Raw genomic sequence first — 21030 nt, forward strand, 5'->3', positions numbered from 1 at the left:
TGTGTGTGTGTGTCTGTCTGTATGTGTCTTTGTATGTATGTCTTGTGTGTGTGTCTGTCTGTATATATGTGTGTCTTGTCATTGTATGTGTGTCTGCATGTGTGTGTTCATGTCTGTGTGTGTCTGTTTGTATGTGTGCCTGTCTGTATGTATGTGTCTTGTGTGTGTGTGTGTGTATGTGTGCCTGTCTGTGTCTTTGTGTGTGTATGTATGTGTGTCTTGTGTGCCTGTCTGTGTCTTTGTGTGTGTATGTATGTGTGTCTTGTGTGCCTGTCTGCGTGTCTTGTGTGTCTGTATGCGTCGTGTGTCTGCATGTGTGTGTGCATGTCTGTTTGTATGTGTCTTGTGTGTGTGTGTGTGTATGTGTGCCTGTCTGTGTCTTTGTGTGTTTATGTATGTGTGTATGTGTGTCTGTATGTGCCGTGTGTGTGTGTGTGTCTGTATGTGTCTGTATGTGTGTCTTGTATGTGTGTGTCTGTGTGTCTTGTATGTGTGTCTGTTTGTTATAGTGGACTATAGTAAGTGGGCTACCTAGCTCAGCCTTCCTACTGGGCATTGCTATAAGGAAGGTTAAAAAATAGAAAAAAGGGGAAAAAAGGTGGGGAGGGGAATTGAGGAGGGAGAGGAGATGAGCTGACGCACAAATGAGAAATCATATTATGCGCAAACAGAGAAGTAGTCTGAATATCACTGAAAGAGACCTTCGTTTGTTCCTTACGAAAATCGAACCAGATATCAAATATTTAGTCTTGCCGCATCAACCTCAGGGATCTCATTAATCACTAGTAAAGGTAATTTCAATTTACTTTATTGTTTTCTCATTAAACTTTATAAAGTTAAAAACCTTATAAACATGCATTAAGTAGAAATAAAAAGATAAATGTACGTACATTTATTTTTTTTAAAACACCCTCCTTTCTTAAAAATATTCTGCATTTGCGCGAAAACTGGTGGACGGTAAGGAAATTTTTTCAACCAAAAAGATGCATTAGTGGGCGGTAGGTAGAAAAAGGTTGACTACCACTGCTTTAACCATACAATTAACACATTGCAGTTTTTCATTGCAGATTAAGAACAAAGGGACACTGCACCCAGACCACGTGAATCAGATCAGATTATCTGAGTGCCTGTAGTGTCAATTTAACAACTGAGAAACATTCAAATATGATTATCTTTTTATTATTTAATGGATTATAATTATAATTTAGTAAAATAAAAATCAGGCCACCTGCTGTGTGGAATTTCACTTCAATGCATAAATGCATTTTTAAAATGTGGCAAAAGTATACTTTAAGACCCCTACAGCGAAATGAATGTCTGGTTGGTTAATGAGTAATATATTTCAGTCATTTGTCCTGTACCTTTAAATGCAGTCTCATTGCCATTCAACAGAAATCACACACAATGGCTTGGCACACGCTGAACTCATGTGATCATCCCAAAAAACACCTCTTTGTTAGAGATAAATAACAGCATAAAAGAGCAGGATTTCCTGTACAATTCTGGGCTATCCTCACACAGTCATCTGATCGGTGCTGCTAACGTAGAGGCATTTGGGTAATGACGCCTCTCAGTATGAAGCTTGCATGGGTTCTCATAGAAGAATTAGTGAGTAGTCTTTTATTTTGTTACCGTTTGTAAATGTTGCCTGAATCTGACTCATTCTCAAAAGTAAGTGGTAAAATTAAAGGCCATTTCGTTTTATCAATGATTCGTTCAGGCTCAGATTTGTCTCGTTTAAATAGATTTTTGTTTGCTATGTACATCACTTTGGCATATGTTGGTGCTATAGGAATAAATACTTAGATTACCGTAATAATACTAAGCTAACATTGAGCATTGCCCTCCGGTAGATTTTGGATGCACTTTATCGCTGTGATAGCGAAATAAAATAGAACCTACTGTTGGATTGAAGATATATTATTAATGTTATTAATTTCTATTAAATGGATATTAATGTTTTTTTGGCTACTTTAGAACAGACCATTGTGTTGTTTTACGACCGTTCCCAGGAATCCCTGCCAGTATCATTCATTGCCTTTTGGGGAATTCTGTACAAAGTAGTTCAGCAGAGGCAGCAAACTGATTGGAAAAATTTGGGTAAAATGTGCTGATTTAGAAATATTATCCAACTCCACTACTGTCACAGCTGAGATGGTTTAACCTCCGTTTTGCAATTTAGTTTTTCTTCATTGCGATTTTGAGGTTTAAAAAAAAAAAAAAATTTTAGAAAAAGTACATATTTTATAATCATGAGTTATTTCTATACATTGTATATATGGTGTGCTTTTTTTTTTGAATTGTTAAAGTTTGAGATGAATTACACTGGTATTCATTCCAATCCAGATCAATGCATTTTTAGGACTACCTTTAACTCAGTTCCTGCTATTTCACAGAAGTTGCTGTCATTGATTTCGGTATTTTAATCATTGTTTTAAGATAAATGTGCTGTTGCAGGTCTTTTAAAAATCATTTTGATATCTCTGGATTACAATCACAGTGAGGAGATCGAGTTTCATTACACTGTCTTGGATTAAAGGACCACTTTAGGCACCCAGACCACTTCAGCTTAATGAAGTGGTCCGGGTGCCAGGTCCAGCTAGGGTTAACCCATTTTTTTTATAAACATAGCAGTTTCAGAGAAACTGCTATGTTGATAAATGGGTTAATCCAGCCCTCAAATCCTCTAGTGGCTGTCTCACTGACAGCCGCTAGAGGCGCTTGCGTGATTCTCACTGTGAAAATCACAGTGAGAGCACGCAAGCGTCCATAGGAAAGCATTTAAAATGCTTTCCTATGAGACCGGCTGAATGCGCGCGCAGCTCTTGCCGCGCGTGCGCATTCAGCCGAATGGGAGGAGAGGAGCTCCCCGCCCAGCGCTGGAGAAAGGTAAGTTTTAACCCCTTTCCTCTCTCCAGAGCCCGGCGGGAGGGGATCCCTGAGGACTATAGTGGTCCTTTAAATAAATATTCTATGTGAGCTTTGATCGGTCAAACTAAACTAGCTAGGTCTAAAGCAGGGATAGGCAACCTTCGGCACTGCAGATGTTTTGGACTACATCTCCCATAATGCTCTTACAGCCATAATCCTAGCAAAGCATCATGGGAGGTGTAGTTCACAACATCTGGAGATCCAAAGGATGCCTACCCCTGGTCTAAAGTCATGAAAATAGGATAATACTAGGGCTGTACAGAAAATCATGAGAATCCTGTTTTATCAAATGATCTTACTCGCAACCCTCCAATTTCAGGACGTAATCCTAACACAATGTAGAACTGGTGAAAGAAAATGAATACAGCAGTAGATGATTCATTTTTTCATTATTGTTTTTAAGTTGTACATAGTCTTATTTTAATGATTGTAGTGTTTATCACAACATATCCACTGGGATTTTTAATCTTTGGAAAAGTTATTTATTTTTTCTTTTACTTTTTTTTTTATTCTTGCTCTCTTTCTGGAATTGGTTTAACAGTCAATTATCAGTCATCATGGGAGATTTTCAAAGATCACCGCAAGGGGACTGAGGACTATTTTATTCTGTGTGATAGGATGGCAGGGACACCGACAGTGGCAGCTCCACTTTCTATAAATTTGCTGAACTTACTAAAATGAGACAAAGAGAAACGGCAAAACAAAATCAAATGGCTTAAAATCAGCTCTGAGTGCTGGAAAGACATTCATTACCAGGTCAGACATAATCCTGGAATACTATGCTGATTCTGAGAAAGGTCTCACCTGTTTTCCACCAGTAATGTTTAACGAAGAGCAAAGAATCAGTGCTCAATGAATCCTGTTGTGATTAAAAATGTTTGGATGAATTCTGCTGAGGACGTTTTTTGGATGACACAGATGCAGGAGAGGAAGCAGAATAGGTAACCAAGGTGCTAAAGGGAAAGCTAATAACAGGTTAATTGATATGCTTTCCTAAAGAGGTGAGGTTTTAATGATCTTCTGAAGGAAAGGAGACTGGGTGAAGGGAGACCTATTGGAAAGACGCAGCCCTAGAGAAGTCTTGAAGGCAGGTGTGAAAGGTGCGAGTACAAACAATGGATAGAGGCAGATCTTCGGCAGAGGGTAGGGACGGGCGGACAGGAAGATGAACCTCACTGCTGCATTCATTATAGACTGTAGCGGAGCAAGCTGAGAAGCAGATTGCAGAAGTAAAGGCAGTAGGTGATAGCGGCATGGACCAGACATGGGAGCTGCAACACTTGAGGGAAGAAAGACCAGAAGTTGCGTTTTGGACAGGTTAAGTTTTAGGAAATGAACAGCCATCCAATTAAAAACAGCAGAGAGGCAGTCAGAGGGACAAAACAAGAGGGACAGCGAGGGATCAGGAGACAGATAGACTTGCCTGTCATCCATATAGATTATGATGTTGGAAGCCAAAAGAGATGATAAGTTTACCAAGGGAGGCAGTATAGATCAAGAAAAGTAGGGGACCAAGGACAGAACCTTGGGGGACACTGACAGAGAGGGGTTGTGGAGAAGAGGAAGACCCAGAGAAAGAAACACCTAAAGAGCGCTGAGAGAGGTAGAAGGAGAACAAGGAAAGAGCAGAGCCTCGCAGACTGAGATCACGGAGGATGAGAAGAAGTTAATAATCAACCGTGTCGAAAGCAACAGAAAGGTCAAGGAGAATTAGAAGTAGTGACCACTGAATTTAGCAGCAATTAAATCATTGGTCAGGGATGTTTCAACAGTGTCAAGCGCGGAATCCAGACTGAACCGGGTCAAGCAGAGCGTTGGATTCAACGAAGTTGGTCAATCTTACATACACAACTCTCTTGAGGAGCATGGAGGCAAACTACAACCAAGATATTGTTTTATTTTATTGCTGCAATACCTGTTTCTCGCCTCTAGTGGCCTCCCTAGCTTCTAGTCAATCCTCAGTTGCACTCACCTGCCTCATATGATCTTCCAAGTCTGCTATAAAAGGCTACACCCTGCTCACAACAGGGCATTTACATTGAAGTTAGTGATCTACCTGAACGACTTCAGTTCCTGGCTCCTGTGAACCTGATCCAGACTTACCTTATACCCTACTCCATACCAACCTGCTCCAGACTTACCTTATACCCTACTCCATACCAACCTGCTCCAGACTTACCTTCTACCCTACTCCATGCCAGCCTGATCCAGACTTACCTTCTACCCTACTCCATACCAGCCTGATCCAGACTTACCTTCTACCCTACTTCATGCCAGCCTGATCCAGACTTACCTTCTACCCTACTTCATGCCAGCCTGATCCAGACTTACCTTCTACCCTACTTCATGCCAGCCTGATCCAGACTTACCTTCTACCCTACTTCATGCCAGCCTGATCCAGACTTGCCTTCAAACCTGCTTCACTCTCACTTATGATTTTGACCTCTGCCCCTATTACCAACCTTCCTGTGTTACAAACCTGCCTCTGTTATCAGCCTTCTACTGTAACCAGTCCGCCTACTGATACCAACCTGCCTTTGGTTCTAACCTACCTGAAGATCAGAGAGATTCTTTATTTGCAAGTATCCTGTTTTGTGGCATATTGCCTAAAGTCTGTTTTAACTCAAGTTGCATAAAATGTCTAAAAGCTCCAATAAAGTCTCAAATAATAACCCTGGCATAAGTCTCTTATCTGACCTGCACAAGATCATGACACAAACAGTAATACACAGGGCGGTAGTTGGATAGGGAGTTGGGGTCAAGGTTGGACTTTTTAGATTTAGGGTGATGGTAGCGTGCTTAATGGGTAAAGGATATGCCAGAGGAGAGGGAGAGATTGAATATTTTAGTGAGGGGCTGAACAAAAGAAGGAGACAATCCTTTACCTCCGACTCCAGTTGCGTGATGACAAAGATCATGGTGGAGGCTTTGCATTCCATCGGCCTGGTCTCTTCAGACAAACTGGGCGCAGTGTGAGAGGGTAGAATGCCAGGATATGATCCATTTCTCTTACTCCTCCACATGTAAAAATCATTATCATCTCATTCTGAACTTCAGAGAGAAATTGTATGCCACTGAGACAAACTACAAGGATCTACATGGCACCCAGCGCGTAAATGTATTTTGGCATCTCCCTTGAACTGTATCCTCTTCACAAACCCCAACTTCATTTTGTTCATATACACGTATATTAATATACATATCCATTTTCACACGTACAATCATGTACACTAAGACACACATTGATATAGATACACACAGACTCCTACGCGCAAACACACACTCACGCATTTCACATATTACTATACACACATTCATATGCGTACACACAAACTCATACACACAACCTGAATCATACATACACTTTCATGTACACAGACAGACTCATGCATACACAGATACTTGCTGACACACACACACTTAATTTTTATTATATTGTTTATTTTTAACCGTAAGGTCTATCCAAACTCCCTTTTCTTACTATTAAAGTGATAGCTGGAGTAGAACCTTATCCCTGGTGTCAATACTAATGTTTCAAATGTACAAAGTAGGGCACTTTTACTTTAATTTAGAACAAGAACAATGTATCTTATTTATACCTACTGATTTCTAAACACATTTATTGTAGTTTAAAGACACATTACTGGGAGTTTTATTGTTGTGAAGCTCTGTTACACACACAGACACACCAACAATATTGAGCTCCTATAAAAGAGGGACAAAATAGGGACTGTCCATCCTAAAGAGGGGCACTTGGGAGGTATGAAAACCATTTAGAAATGTCCGCTTCACTATATGTGATGCTCGGAATCTACGTATTCACCCTATAGACTTTAACAATTAAGTATAAGAATATGAATGTAGAGCTCTGGTCTATCTTTAAGGAAATCGTTATATGGGATTATTTGCTAAAGTGAGAATTCAAAATTAATTTCAAATTTAAGGACAGAATAGCCAAAATAAAGCATAACTGACTTAAGAATATTTCCAGGACAGCTATTTTGGCCTTAAATTTGAAATTAATTCTGAATTCACTCCGATTAGCCCAACAGTGACATGGCCTTGACTTACCTCTTACCTGACACGACTGTTAGTCTCTCTTTCATGTTTTAAACTGTAACCAGATGTATCTTCTCTTATATCACGTCCTTAATCCCCTTACAGAATGTTCGCAGATCTCCATCCGCTACAGAAGTTTAATATGACCAGAGAGGCTCAGCGTGGAGTCCCACTAAATCTCTTCGCTCTGGTTTTTGGCGCAGGGTTTCTCCTCCTGATCGTTTGCCTAATTTTCTGTTGCTATTTTTTCAGGTAACATGATAGTGATAACAGGTTTATTCATTTTACCTCAAATTAGTATTTTTTGAAAACTTTATTGACTGGAAAATAATAGGAGAATTTACTCTGACTTCCTCAGAGTTGTCTCACAGTTATCCATATCTATAAGCTTATTAAGATCAGCTCTGATGGGTGGATGTGAAACTTGCTGTAGGTGTTGTATTATAAACTGGTAATATTACAGAGACCGATATTAATTTCTCTACCTAGCTCCATCAGCATCTCTGGAGAAATAGAGCTTTAAACATTTACCTAGTGTACGCTCCAGGAAATCTGACTATGACTATAACATATCATTTATTAGACATAGAAACATAGAATGTGACGGCAGATAAGAACCATTCGGCCCATCTAGTCTGCCCAGTTTTCTAAATACTTTCATTAGTCCCTGGCATTATCTTATAGTTAGGATAGCCTTATGCCTATCCCACGCATGCTTAAACTCCTTTACTGTGTTAACCTCTACCACTTCAGCTGGAAGGCTATTCCATGCATCCACTACCCTCTCAGTAAAGTAATACTTCCTGATATTATTTTTAAACCTTTGTCCCTCTAATTTTAGACTATGTCCTCTGGTTGTGGTAGTTTTTCTTCTTTTAAATATAGTCTCCTCCTTTACTGTGTTGATTCCCTTTATGTATTTAAATGTTTCTATCATATCCCCCCTGTCTCGTCTTTCCACCAAGCTATACATGTTAAGATCCTTTAACCTTTCCTGGTAAGTTTTATCCTGCAATCTGACACGTTACATACATGTTTTAAATATCTAGAAAAAATAAAGTTTAAATTGTATGAAGCAGTGAGCACAGATGTATGGTCCTGTAGATCAAACCTGTGAATCTACTAATGATATTCTCTAATTCGGTCCTCCTCAGTAAGCCGCAAACGTGAGATTTACTGTGATGGGCCTAAATAAAGAAAACTGAAAAAGCGTGTATATATATTCCTTGGTAGAAGGAACAAAAAAAATGTGTCACGGGTCAATAAAAGCAGGCCATTGCGTACAGTAACTGATACATGTGGTAAAGTGTTCTCTAAACCAGGGCTTGACAAATCCCGTGCGTCCAGTCACCATCTCGACTAAAGATTTTGCCCTGGCGCCTGGGATTTGTCAGCCTTTAAAGCACCTGCCTTGGGCTGTATGGAGGCGGCCGGCTCAGAGATTGTGGAGGCAAGAATGGAAGCGGCAGCGAGCGAGGGAGTAGTGATCTTCCTGCAGCTCCTCTCTGCTTCCTCGCACTGTGTAATGATGCCGGGAGCCGGAAATATGACGTCATTCCGGCCCCGGCATCATAGACATCGAACACGAGAAAAGCGGGTGCCATCTTGGACCGGTCGCCGCTCTACTGAAGCTTTTGAAGAACCCTTGGAAAGTCCATCTCACAAAGGGTAACTGAAGGACTTGGGGCACCTAATACCCCTACTCCTTAACACCCCTAGTCCTTAATACCCCTACCCCTTAACACCCCTAGTCCTATCCCTTAATACCCCTACCCCAGCCTATCCCAGCACACACAGTGTTAATACCCGTACCCCTGCGCACATAGTGTTAATACTATTAACACTGTAGGGGTAGGGGTATTAATGACATGGGGTAGGGATATTAAGGACTAGCGGTAGGGGTATTAAGTGCCCCAAGTCCTTCATTTACCTTTTGTGAGATGGACTTTCTAATGGTTCTTTAATAGCTTCAGTAGAGCGGCGACCGGTCCAAGATGGCGCCCGCATTCCTCGCCGCTCAGCACGCAATGCGGCGTCTATGTGTTCTATGTCTATGCCCGGCATCACTTCAGACAGTGCGAGGGAGCAGAGAGGAGCTGCAGGAACATCACTGCTCCCTCACACACAGGAAAAACAGCCCTACTGGACCCCAGGTTTGTTTGGGCATTTTAAATTAAATACATAAAATAAAAATGTATACAAAGAGTTAGAGTAACCCTTTAAAAGGATCGAGGCCCAGGTTTTTTGTTATCAGTGCAGACATTAAATAGTGTTCTGTATAGAAATGTTAAAGGGCCCATCTCCATTAAAACACCGACATCCGGCACTTGATTAATTACACTGTCTAAGCATGTGATTAACCTAATTAAATTTGTAAGATGCTCCAGCTTGACCCGCACTGCTAATATATGTAATACTTTTAATTAACCTTTGTTTACAACAGATAACTATTTCATTAAATCCGTTACGTGTTCGAAGCATTATTTATGTCGTCCTTGGGTATTCCTGTTCAAAGTTCCTTCTCGGGGGCGGGGCCGGGCCGCCGAGCAGAGCGGCAGCCATCCGCGATAGCTCCGATTTGAAACGGCATTAAAGCAGTGAAAAAGCCCAAAAAGCCAGGAGAAAATATACCCTTAACAAGCACCGAGAGCCGGGGCAGCATAGGAGAAGAGCCCAAGCAATTTACAGGCAGCAGCTCCACACGCTGCAACCGCGAAGCATGAATGGCAGACACAGGGCCTTCGCAAGCGTGGAGACGGCGGAGCTGGTGGAGCAAAGGAGGGAGAGGGATGGACGCCGGCCCGGTCCCGCTCCCCCCCTCCTGGCCGGTGGGGGTGATCCCGGCCCATGAGTCAGACCTTCAGAGGCTGGGGGCGAGGGCCCGCGCGGCGCAGGGCCCCTCTTCAACATGGAACCAAGATGGCGGATGCACACACGCGGCTGAGAGCCACGCTGGGACACCCAGACCCCCAGGATACCGGATCCCATAGAGGGACCACTCGAGGCATAGACCTGCCTGGCTAGGAGCCGGTCTGTACCCCAGGATTTGGTGGTGGTCCAGGGGCTGATGCCCCCAACTCTGCGAGCCCTGCGGCGCTGGGGTGAGCTGACCCCCGGCGGACCGGTGGCTGGGGAGGCGCGCACTGGCGCCGAGCATGTGGCCGGAGAAGGGTGAGGCGTCCAAGGACTGGAGCTCCAACAGAAGTCAGCAGGGGTTGGGGAGGTGCAGGGGACGGGAGGCCCGCGGACTTTTCAGGGGTGGGAGTCTGCCGGACTGATCCCAACCCTGAGTGCCCACAACACTGAAAGACTCTCTGGTGCACAGCGGAGGCAATCCCTGGGTGGAACTGAGGGGGTCTGCTGTATGTGGGACTCTGGGGGGCCCAAGCGGTGAGCAATCGACTCAAGCACAAGAGACCGCCCAAGAAGCAATCTATCAAGGGACGAGGGATCCCCCCCCCGCAGCGGAGCTGATCAACCACCTCCAGAGAAGGGACTCACCCTATCCCCCCCCTTTTTTTACTTTACTTTTATTTTTATTTTTAAAGAGTCTTTAATTTCAAGGTTTACAGATAACAAATAATGCACCTTTTGTTTTCTTAAAATTACCAAGGTTACCGAGGAAATACATGCAATGTTGTTTTTGGTCTTTAAAGGATAACAGGCTAATGTGCCGAGCAAACCACAGTTATGAATGCCTTGCCCTCCATAGTGCCTGAGTGGGGGCAGCAATGTCGCCACTGGCACTGACAGGGTTAACACACATTAAGGCTTTAGGTATGACATAACTAAATATACTCTGCCATAAACTGCCTCCATAACTACATAAGTGATAGTTTTTACCTACTTTGCATATTTGATACTAATTTGCCATTACCAAGTTAACTTAACATGCCGAAAGAACCCAATCTATGCTATAATGCCCCTAGGGGCCAAAGATCGAAGCTGCCTATTGCTGCATACATAATAGCAGCCAGCTACAAGTTAAGCTGCAAAGTAATCCTTGCATACTGGACAACCAGATAGCATCAATATACACTATGCCAGGCAATTCCCAATAATTACAATGCGTTTGAAATGTTGGTAGCACTAGCTCTACGGCTTCTATACTGTTTGACCCGCATATGTTCTTATCATTCTGCATTCGAAACTTTGACAGAGCAACTGTCTAGATACCTGCCATTAATGGCCTTTACTATAATCGTATAACTCTGTTTATTAATGTTGATTTTTAACCAGTATGCCTCCTTTATTACTGCATGGCTATTTAAGAGCGGTTGCATGACAAACAACTAAATCTTACCATGGCCATGAGGCACTGACATGTTACAGTGTGTTAACTACGCTCATGCTGTTAATGATGCAAAAAAAGATGAGGGATGATGCTTATACTTTGATCTGTTTATTGGCGCTGATTCTTAGTTTATCTGCCCTCGATCGCCCGCTTATCTTATTACTGCCTACCGGCTCCTGGAGGGAGCACGCTTGCTTGTGATACTGTAATAACTGCTACACAACAATTGCAAAGATAATCAGGCCTCTGCGCAGGCACTAACCCACATTGTGAATAATCTGTTTGCAATGGAATATGTTATGAAACAATAAACATATTTAACACAAAGTTCCTTCTCTTCTCGTTGTTTCAGGCTGAAGCATCAGGATCAGCACAGGAGACGCGGGTACACAAAGGTATCAACACAATGCATTCTTCTGGCCATTTAGCAATTTTCAGACCAAAAGTCAATTACTGTTTTGTTTGTCTAAATTTTTTTTTTTTTTTTTTTAAAGGATCTTAACCTATATTCTTTATATTTCCCCATTTTAAAGATTTCCACCAGAATACTTTTCTATAAATAAACCCTAAATATCCACAGTCCGTGTGCATGCCTGCATTTAAATGCAGTCAAAGTTAAACATATCCCCATTTCATTATTGTAATATACCAACCGTGCTGGATATGTAGGGGCGGGCCCACGTATCAAGAATCCAGGGAAATATCACCAAACAGTGCAGCCCAAGTCCATCATTAAACACACGAACGAACGGAATAGCGATGTTGTAGACTGTGGCACTTACAGCCATGTTTGTGTACGGCTGTTATGAATATCGTATGGTTTGCCTGTGGCGCATTGCATGACTGTCCCGCCCTGTCCACATTTCATACCTCTAAATGTTGAATGGTATAATTAATCACTTTCAAGGTTATTTTACAAAAATCCAATTTGCAAACCAATTTTTTGAAAATTGATCAGGTGCTACTACAGCTTTAATGCTGTGAAACTCTATATAACTACTAATCCAATATCTATAACTCCGAAAAAAAACCAATCACATGGAAAAGGGTCACTCGGATTAAAATAGCTGGTTTTGAAAAATTCTTCAATTCTTCTATAGCCACAGCTTGACTCGGTTATCCTAAATATTGCATTTCATGTTTCAATTCTCTACCATTCTGAGTTTAGTGAATAATCCCGATAGAACGAGTAGGCTGTTCCTTTAAAAGCAGGTTAGCTGTGAGCCATGATAATTCGATGGGTATATATTAACTGCTAAATCCAATGGGGCAAACGTGTTTCATGCCGGTAAAAGCCACTGATAATTTACAAATGCTGGCACCAAGTGCTATTTATAACTTTCAGCTGCTCCCAAATTATGTTCCGCTCTGACAGGAGTAAGCAATACTATCCCCATTTTTTTTATTACCGTGTCATCATTGGACTGAACACTGCAGAGAGCTTTATAGATCATATCAATCTGCACTAAAGGGAGGAACTCTCAAACACTCGTCATTACACATTTCTGTTAGTCTAATAAAACAGGGTTTAAAAGCAAACTGCAATACTTTGTTATTTTAAATCTACATGAAAGGACTAGTGCGGCAACTCAAATATCACGACTAAAAAAGGTGCACGTATATAGATAAGAATGCAATGGCACTTAACCATTTAGTTGCTAATAATTTAAAACGTCGGTGTGCAAACCTCTGAGTTGGACTAAGATGCTGTCATAACCAAGTTTTATGGTCAAGCCATGAGATTGGGGAGAGTGTAGGTATTAAATGGTTAAAGCCTGCAGCCTCTGGATTTGCTAATGTTACCCCTCACCAGGTCCACAATGTTTCACCAAATTACCCCCAAAGTCTTTTTATAGTTGTCTTTGGGTAGCCCTTAAAATTCTCAGCACCCTGGAAATTATCTATGTACCTTATTTGTAGAGTCCAGAAATATATTGGATACATAATATTTTCACAAAACAAAAAAAAATTAGCTTACATAACAAACAATTAAACATAAAAGACATGTAAAAAAATTTATAATTTACAGCAACAGCCATTCTGGAGGGGTGTTCTTAATCTTATCCAATCGGTTACTAATTGAAAGCTTTCAGCATCTTCAGAAGTAACTCTACCGGACTTATTGCCTGTTATTACTGGGCTCTCCACATTCTCCTGGCTACCAAGACAGCAATTGCACAAAAATGAAAATCTTGTGTCTCCCAACAATTGATGAAGTCGAAAAACGTCTTAATCTCATAAAAAAAATATGAGGAATTGTCTCATTGCATCCAAGACTCTCTAGGAAGGGTTGACACGATTTAGTCAAGATGGCAGTAAAGAAACACACATTGAGACTTCAGCAAGCCAGGATCTTCATCCCCCCTACCATCTGCTTCACCCCCATACCCCCTCATTTAATCTGTTATCTTATACCCTCGTGGAGAAGTGTTCTTGTTTTCTCTTGGTTTTATTTGAAAATTTGATGCTGATGTTCAATGAATACAAGACATACCGTATTTTTCCGTGTATAAGAATGTTTTTTTCTACATTCTTTTAGTATAAAATTGGGGTTTGTCTTATACGCGGAATGTCACTGCAAGGGTAAAAAAAAACAAAAGCACTTGTGCGCGGGTTCTGACAACCAACAAAGCTAGTCGCATGTGGCTGGAGCTCCTTCAAAAATCACATTATTAAGCCAAATACTTACAAGTACACTTGCGCAATTTGGGCACAAAACTTGGCTACTCGCTGACAGAACACTTAGCTGACTGTTGGGTTCGCCACTGCCAGGTTCCTGCGGGCATAGGCTGTGTTGTACACCTCTGCGACCTGCTGCCATACTTGAAGCAGAGAAGGAGCTTCTTCGTGAATTTGATTCTGTGCGCGGGTCTGGGAGATCGTAAGTAACCACATGCTTCCTCGCATCACTCTGGACCACGCCAAGACCTCACGGCTCCAGACTACAGTTAGACACCACAGGGTGAGGCTTGCCCGCACATCCCCTGTAGGGTATCGCAGGCAGAGGGCATTGTTGCTGCCAACAGCAGGACAGCACTCCTGGGTACCAGTGTCCAGACGTTGGCGGACCTTGGGGAGCGGCCTACCGGAGTGTGAGGGAGCCCGGGACCGGCGGGGGATCCTGATCAGCCAAACTGGACTTCAGTGTTATAGATGTTTAAAATATGTATTTCTTAATTTTGGGCTAAAAAAATAGGCGTCATCTTATAAATGATGACGTCTTATACACGGAAAAATACGGTAATTACCATTTGATAGTGAAAGAAAAAGTAATGTTGAAAAACGTTATTGCTGGTAGTTTCTCATTGTGGCGCTACTATCATCATTTTGTAACACACTTTTTTGTACATTGACAGCATTAAAATAAAACAAAACAGAGGGGAAAAAACAATTCACAGTGCATGCACACTTCAAAAACAAAATAGGACTTAAGCCAAAAAGAAAGCCCTAAACCAAAAATACTTGGTCAGTAAGGTTCTCTGTAAAGAAAATCCAATTTGGTTCTTGTCAAAATAATATCATATCGCCTTCATAGAAATGTTAGTTGTATCCCAATATGTAGTTCTTATGTCTGTTCAGAACCCATGTCTCTTGGGTCACACAGCAGGACACTGTCCAGATTTAATATGTCCTTCAATCACTACTGACTGGTCTCTGACTTGCAAAACTTGGCAGAACTAAGCTTTTTGAAGTAAAATCCCTCTTCCAATTTTGCCTTACACTTCGCAATTAACATTCCTAGCAGATCTACACACAGACCCATACTGACACCAAAATAAACAATTAGATACAGGAAGTAATCAAATTTACCACATACAACTGCAGAGGTAATGTGCACATGAAGATGAAACACAGGTTATATGATATCCTTAATTAAGCAGAGTCTCAAAGTATCACCGCCATAATCTTCCGAGACTGGTAAATTATATTAGACAGATGTTCGGTGGATAGAATCCGTCATTAAGTGATCAGCAGCAGTGATTACCATGTATCTAAGTTTCAAACTGGTGTTTGGAGGTTTATGAAGCCTGTCAAAATGCCTTTCAAGATGCCAAAGCAGATACTGCACAATGTGTTTCTACGCAGATATACTACTGAAGAGCTCAAAAAAAGTTCTGTGAGGTTTAATGGGAACGCTTAGCCCCGGGGAAAATGCCATGTCATATATGAAAGATGTCACAAGTTATCAATTACAAATAATTTTTCTATGTAAGAGATCCCCATCTGCCTCTCTCTTGAGAAGTCATTATAACCTCAAATAATTAGTCATGTCAACGAAGGGTTGTCACATCAGATGAAGGTTTCTGGCTTACAGAACTGGTAAACAGTTTAGTGATTAACTGAGATAAGGAGATGAGTTGAGGTTTAAACCTAACTGGTAATGGGCCGGTGAGCAGATGACCTGGAGGTGAGCCTAACTATGGAGTCCAGCCTAGGACTTTGAGGTAGACATTGAACCCTCTGACTTCTGCAAGAGTTTGGTCAGAATGATGTACAAATGGAACCAGTGTGTACAACTCGAATTTGCCAACTACATCACACCTGTAGACAAATTGTGTAGATGGGGTTTAAAGTCATTGATGCTTACATTTCCTCCTACAAATCATATTTGGTTTATCTTTAGCGGTAAAGCAATGTGGAAAATGTTATTGCTTTATAAATGCTATTAATAAGAATCAAAATATGAGGTGTTTAAGCTAGCAGTCAGAAAAATACTAGTTTTCTAGACTGATCAATGACTCCTTGTCTGTGCCATGGTTGGCAAGTTGTGCAACATATCTGGCAAATCATTAAGTTCAGCCATTATTAATACAATGAATGGGGTAGGGAAGAATCCTTAGCAATCAGTGTGTATCCCCTAGTCTGTTCGTTTTAAATTAATGAGAATTCCTAACACAGTTGTCTGGATTTATTTTTTTTTTCTTCCAGATTACTTTAAAAGAAAAGGCCAATAAAAAGAACTTGGTTGGAGTAAGTATTGAAATGACTATTCCCTCATGATTCATTTCCAATTTCACAGAGATTTTATGCCTAGAGTCTATTTTATATGAGCGGTGTAGGGCAGTGTTTCCCAACCCAGTCCTCAAGGCACACCTACCAGTCCAGGATTTAAGGATCACCCAGTTTTGTCTAAGGTGTTTTTAGAAAAAAAAGAAAAAACACCTTAGACAAAACTGGGTAATCCTTAAATCCTGGACTGGTAGGTGTGCCTTGAGGACTGGGTTGGGAAACACTGGTGTAGGGTATTGGGTGCTTTGGATAATTGTGCCCTGAGATTTGTGGAAGAGATGCTCTGGAACTGTATATGTGGATCTAAATTGATAATAGTTAGTCCTTCTACTTTGGCCCTTGAATGCTCCTATTTGTTGCTCATTCCATCGTAGGACTGTTATTTTGGGGATCTCATCACCATGAATTACAGTGATAATTTCAAGAATATGTGAGTTCATAGGAGGATTTTATTTTACGTACATTTTTGTGGACAATAAATGTATTGTTTTATTCCAAGCATTACTTTTATTGAAGCATTCGCTTAAATATATTTAGTCACCAGTTCAATGAATTTTAGCTGCACTTGTAAATCGTTTCTTAATATCCATTTTTAGTATATAGATTTTTTAATTTTTTTATACAACCACTATTTTAGAGGGTATTTTTTAGTAATACTTAGCAAAAGCTACATTTTGAAAGTGAGAAAAAGAGAAACAGAGTTACCGTTTGCCATACCAGCTCTAGAGCAGGATCAGAAAATACCGCATTCAAACAGTTCTTTTGGTCAAAGATGGAGACAAAGGAAATCCAATAGGTCGCAGCAGGCTGACCTACAAGTTTATCAACCAAAGCCAATATTCCAGAAACTAGGGGTCAGATCTAACCGTAGGGTAAATGGGTAAGCAATGGAGATCTCTGGACATTGATACCAAAATCCCCGCTGCAGTTATGCCAGGAGTACCCTACCCCCCTTTACCCTCTTACCTGGGTTCTCGCTGGCGCTAGTGACATCTGTCAATCCCGCCAGCCATTCATTGGCTGAGAGCATCAGCTGACCACTCTCAGCCAATGAAAGCAATTTGGTGTAAAGGAATATGCAGATAACTGATATTAGCCAACCCAGAACTCTTGTTCCGAGCTTCCTGATGACACTGCCGGAGGTGGAGTTATAATTCCAGCAGCAAAGGGGTTTAACTCATTTAGCACATTTAACTCATTCAAAGAAAAACCCGGCACGTACAGACTCCAAGCACCATGAACACTTCAAATCAGTGATGTGGTCCTGGTTCTTGGAGTAAGCCGTTAAATGCAGAAATTATTTCTTGCTCATTTGTATCAATTCCGGGATTGCACAAAATTATGTTCCAGTTTTGATGCACATGTTTGTGGCACCGTGTAAATCAATCATGTCAAACTCGAGGCCCACAATGAATATCTTTGCAGCCCAGCGACCCGCGAGTTTGACATGCTTAGTGTAAATGATGCACGGTGTTAGTAAGCATGAAATACAAGAGCGAGGGCCTCCTTGGCAGAGTTTACTTGCGCAGTAGTAAGGTCCTAGAACTCTGACGCTGGCTAGGTGTGAAAAGGCTGTGAGCTCTGACACCTTAATGAGGACATTATTCTTCACAAAAATAATGTAGGTGGAAAGGGGCTGAATTATGGGAGGCCGAGATATATTTTAATAAATAAACCGTCTGGAAATTAAATTATGAAAAACTAACGGCATCATAACCACTGCAGTAACTTTACTTAGGGTGTCCGTTTAAGAAGCTGAATAACCCACAATGCTTTGCTGTGACAAATGGATCCACAGAATTGACTGTCTCGACTTTATCTTGACTTTATCTTGCAGCAAGTGTGTGCAGTTTGCCTTGAGGAATTTAAAGTGAAGGAAGAACTTGGTGTCTGCCAGTGTAACCATGCTTTTCACACCAAGTAAGTACCAGTTTAAGTAGTTTTCTATGTAGACCTATGGGTTTATCCAGGTAGTTGACAAACACGTTCTAATATTTATATCAACCAATCCGAAGTGGAGATATATTAACTCTAAACAATGATGAACAGCTCACTGTTTAGTGATTAAAGGCTCTGTCTATGCACCATAACTACTACAGCACTCTGTAGTGGGTATAGTGCTAGGAGACCTTCGAGTCCTTTGATACTTACCTGGGTCCTCTGGGCACTTGTGATCCGGTCCTATTCCATTTTAGATATATAATTTTTGCTGCGGTTTTGATCAAATTCGTTAGCGGAGAACATCAGTAGACGCTGTCAACGAGTTCCATTTAAACACAAGCGTAATTCATGTCACTAGTTGGGAAGTGAAATATTACAGGGTTTGAAAACATGATTTGCTCTTTGAAATAACAGGTTGATCATTTCAACATGAGCAATATTATTCTCATCATTGTAATAATTATGTTCCTCTTCAGGTGTCTGATGAAGTGGTTAGAAGTACGGAACTCCTGTCCTATGTGTAACAAAATTATATCCGGAACAATACAGACGCCATCTTTGGAACTTATGTGAAGATCTAATGTTTCCTATTCTTTGATACAGACTGAGCAATTCTACTTCAATACAGCACTGTACCTAGTGGTTCTATAATGTGAATTTAAGACGAGGTGGATCACTTTTAAAAGGACAAAAGTGATACAACATATACCATACTAGACCTGAGCAATATTCGCTAAAATGCAACATTCGTGTTAAAGCTCTTCAAAAGAACTTAAATAATGGTGTGAATATTTAATAGGATGGTGCATCTGTCTCTCGTTAATTAGCTTTATTTATAAGGGAGGGAACGTTTAACTCGAACGGCACATAGTGATCTATAACGTTGCAGCTCCATTAAAGCCCCTACATGGTTGGTTCCAGCAGCCCACATAGATGTCAATCGATGAGTGTTGAATGCCAAATCCAGAAATAGAATGGGAAGCAGGGAAGAAGGGAATGTGAGTGTCTCGCTATAGTAAAGTTGGCAGAGGGGATGTGAATTAAACTTCCAATGAGGGTGAAGCTGACGAGTGTGTGAAAACCAGTGAAAGCTAAAGTTGGATGAGAAGAAAACAGTTGAAATGTACAAGCAAGTTAGGCAGATGGATCATGTGCGTGATGTTATAGAACATAACGTTAGGCTGCTAAAACCAGACAGTGAAGCAAATGATCACAGAATTCTTGTAATCGATTGTAAATCAGCCAAGTTGCTACGTATACAATGGTGAATCATGCACAAGGGGAACATTAACACCATGAAAGGCACGGCCAGGCTGTTCATGGAGCATATGGAGTGATAAGATGGATGGGGTAAAATCCTTATTCCGGAGAAGAGTGATAGGAGATATAATCACAAAGCTGTAGGATTATATTTAAAATGCAATCCTGGGACAATTTTATGAAAATAGAATAATCAGTTGGAATATTCAATTGGTGTCCATGGCAACTCTTCGACTTTTTGAACTTTGGTTCTGAATTGCCCAATGAGCAGCTTGATTGACATTTGTTGGTACCCTTGTGGGCAGTTGTAGCAGAATAGCTTTTCAGAGTGTGGGAGTAGATGGCATGAGAATGGGGCAGGTGGACTGGGCATATGGTCTTAACACTCAGAGTGAGTCATATGAATGCTTTTTAAAGAACTTATATGTACCATGTATTCACTGCGAGCTCAGGTTATAAGTCAAAACCTATCATCTGAGCCAGTGTAGCTGGGAGGATGGGCACAACTAATTGCAAATTAGTCTGTTGTGTTGTTTCAAAGGTCCATAGTAATTTATTAATGCATATCTTTTTGTGATTTCTCTCTCTTTAAAATACAATCAGAATTATTTACTAAAGTGTAAATTGACAGGAATTTGGAACATATTTTAAATCTTCAGCTAAAATACCTGAATTAAAACACAACTTGTTTCAAGCAGTGTTTTCAGGCCACCTATATTGTCCTAGATTTTGACTACTTGTTGAATTTCCAACAATTCAGAACTTAGAGAAGATACGCAGGGTTATTCAATTAACTATGAATTTAAAATAGATTTAGAAAAAATTGGATAAAATAGAGCTTTAGTATAAATTCTCAAAATCGGCTATAGACCCGTACCTTGGCTAAGTGGAGTACACTTTACATAATATTTTTTTTTATCTACTGTTTAGCAATTCAGCTCCTATGGGTTTAAATTACTCTTAAATTTGTGAAATTATTTTTCATAAAAATCTATCATTTTTAAGTGCTGCTTTTCCATTGCAAAAGGTCACGAGCTGGGCCGACCAGTTGGACCAGTCCATTGGTTGGAAGATTTAAACTGTTCCTTCCTTATTTTCGATCATTAACGGTACAAAGCATTATTTAAAGCATGTGCAACCTTTTATACATTTTGTTTCTGTTTAATAAAATAAGAGCCTAATTGAAGTCATACCAATTAAGTGATTTTATGTTCGTCATGGGATTGAGAACTGTTTGCAAAATGGTTTTAATACAACATTAAAGAGGGAAAAAAGAGGAGCTGTGTTGTTTAAAAACACGGCAATGAGCTTTGTCCTCATGTCAAGCCATGCGGTAATAAGTCAATCATCGCTGGCTCCAGAGGATCGCGTATTATGCCATGATTGGGATACATGATAGTAGCTATGCAATCATGCGTGTGATTTACAGTTGTAGACTTACAATGTATGGGGATCAGTCCAAGAGCCTGTCCATGCATCCTTTCTTTTTTTTAAATTCCAGAGTTAATCTCTCTCGATAGCCATATATTTTTTTT

The 21030-nt window shown here is 40.7% G+C and overlaps 1 protein-coding gene across 3 annotated transcripts; it reads left to right on the forward strand.

The window, feature by feature from the left end:
- Positions 1–1413: 1413 nt before the first annotated feature.
- LOC134575760 (RING finger protein 122-like) lies at positions 1414–20685 on the forward strand. 3 transcript variants are annotated; one of them, XM_063435160.1, is made up of 7 exons: positions 1415–1608; positions 3850–3906; positions 7096–7242; positions 11637–11679; positions 16214–16255; positions 18132–18214; positions 18712–20685. In XM_063435160.1, exons 3-7 carry the CDS (start codon positions 7097–7099, stop codon positions 18806–18808), a joined length of 411 nt encoding a protein of 136 aa, XP_063291230.1. In that variant the 5' UTR covers positions 1415–1608; positions 3850–3906; position 7096; the 3' UTR covers positions 18809–20685. The 3 variants fall into 3 exon arrangements, with proteins under 3 accessions (XP_063291232.1, XP_063291230.1, XP_063291231.1); XM_063435161.1 differs by lacking the exon at positions 1415–1608 and adding an exon at positions 1656–1671; XM_063435162.1 differs by lacking the exon at positions 3850–3906 and having other exon boundaries at positions 1414–1608.
- Positions 20686–21030: the final 345 nt, after the last annotated feature.

Source organism: Pelobates fuscus, chromosome 10, assembly GCF_036172605.1.
Source record: "Pelobates fuscus isolate aPelFus1 chromosome 10, aPelFus1.pri, whole genome shotgun sequence".
NCBI lineage: Eukaryota > Metazoa > Chordata > Amphibia > Anura > Pelobatidae > Pelobates > Pelobates fuscus.

Excerpts from the sequence above, each read along its gene's own strand:
- LOC134575760 (XM_063435162.1), top strand. The coding sequence starts at position 7,097 with ATGTTCGCAGATCTCCATCCGCTACAGAAGTTTAATATGACCAGAGAG. Across the intron at positions 7,243-11,636 it reads TTCTGTTGCTATTTTTTCAG|GCTGAAGCATCAGGATCAGC; the intron begins GTAACATGATAG and ends TCGTTGTTTCAG. Across the intron at positions 18,215-18,711 it reads AACCATGCTTTTCACACCAA|GTGTCTGATGAAGTGGTTAG; the intron begins GTAAGTACCAGT and ends GTTCCTCTTCAG.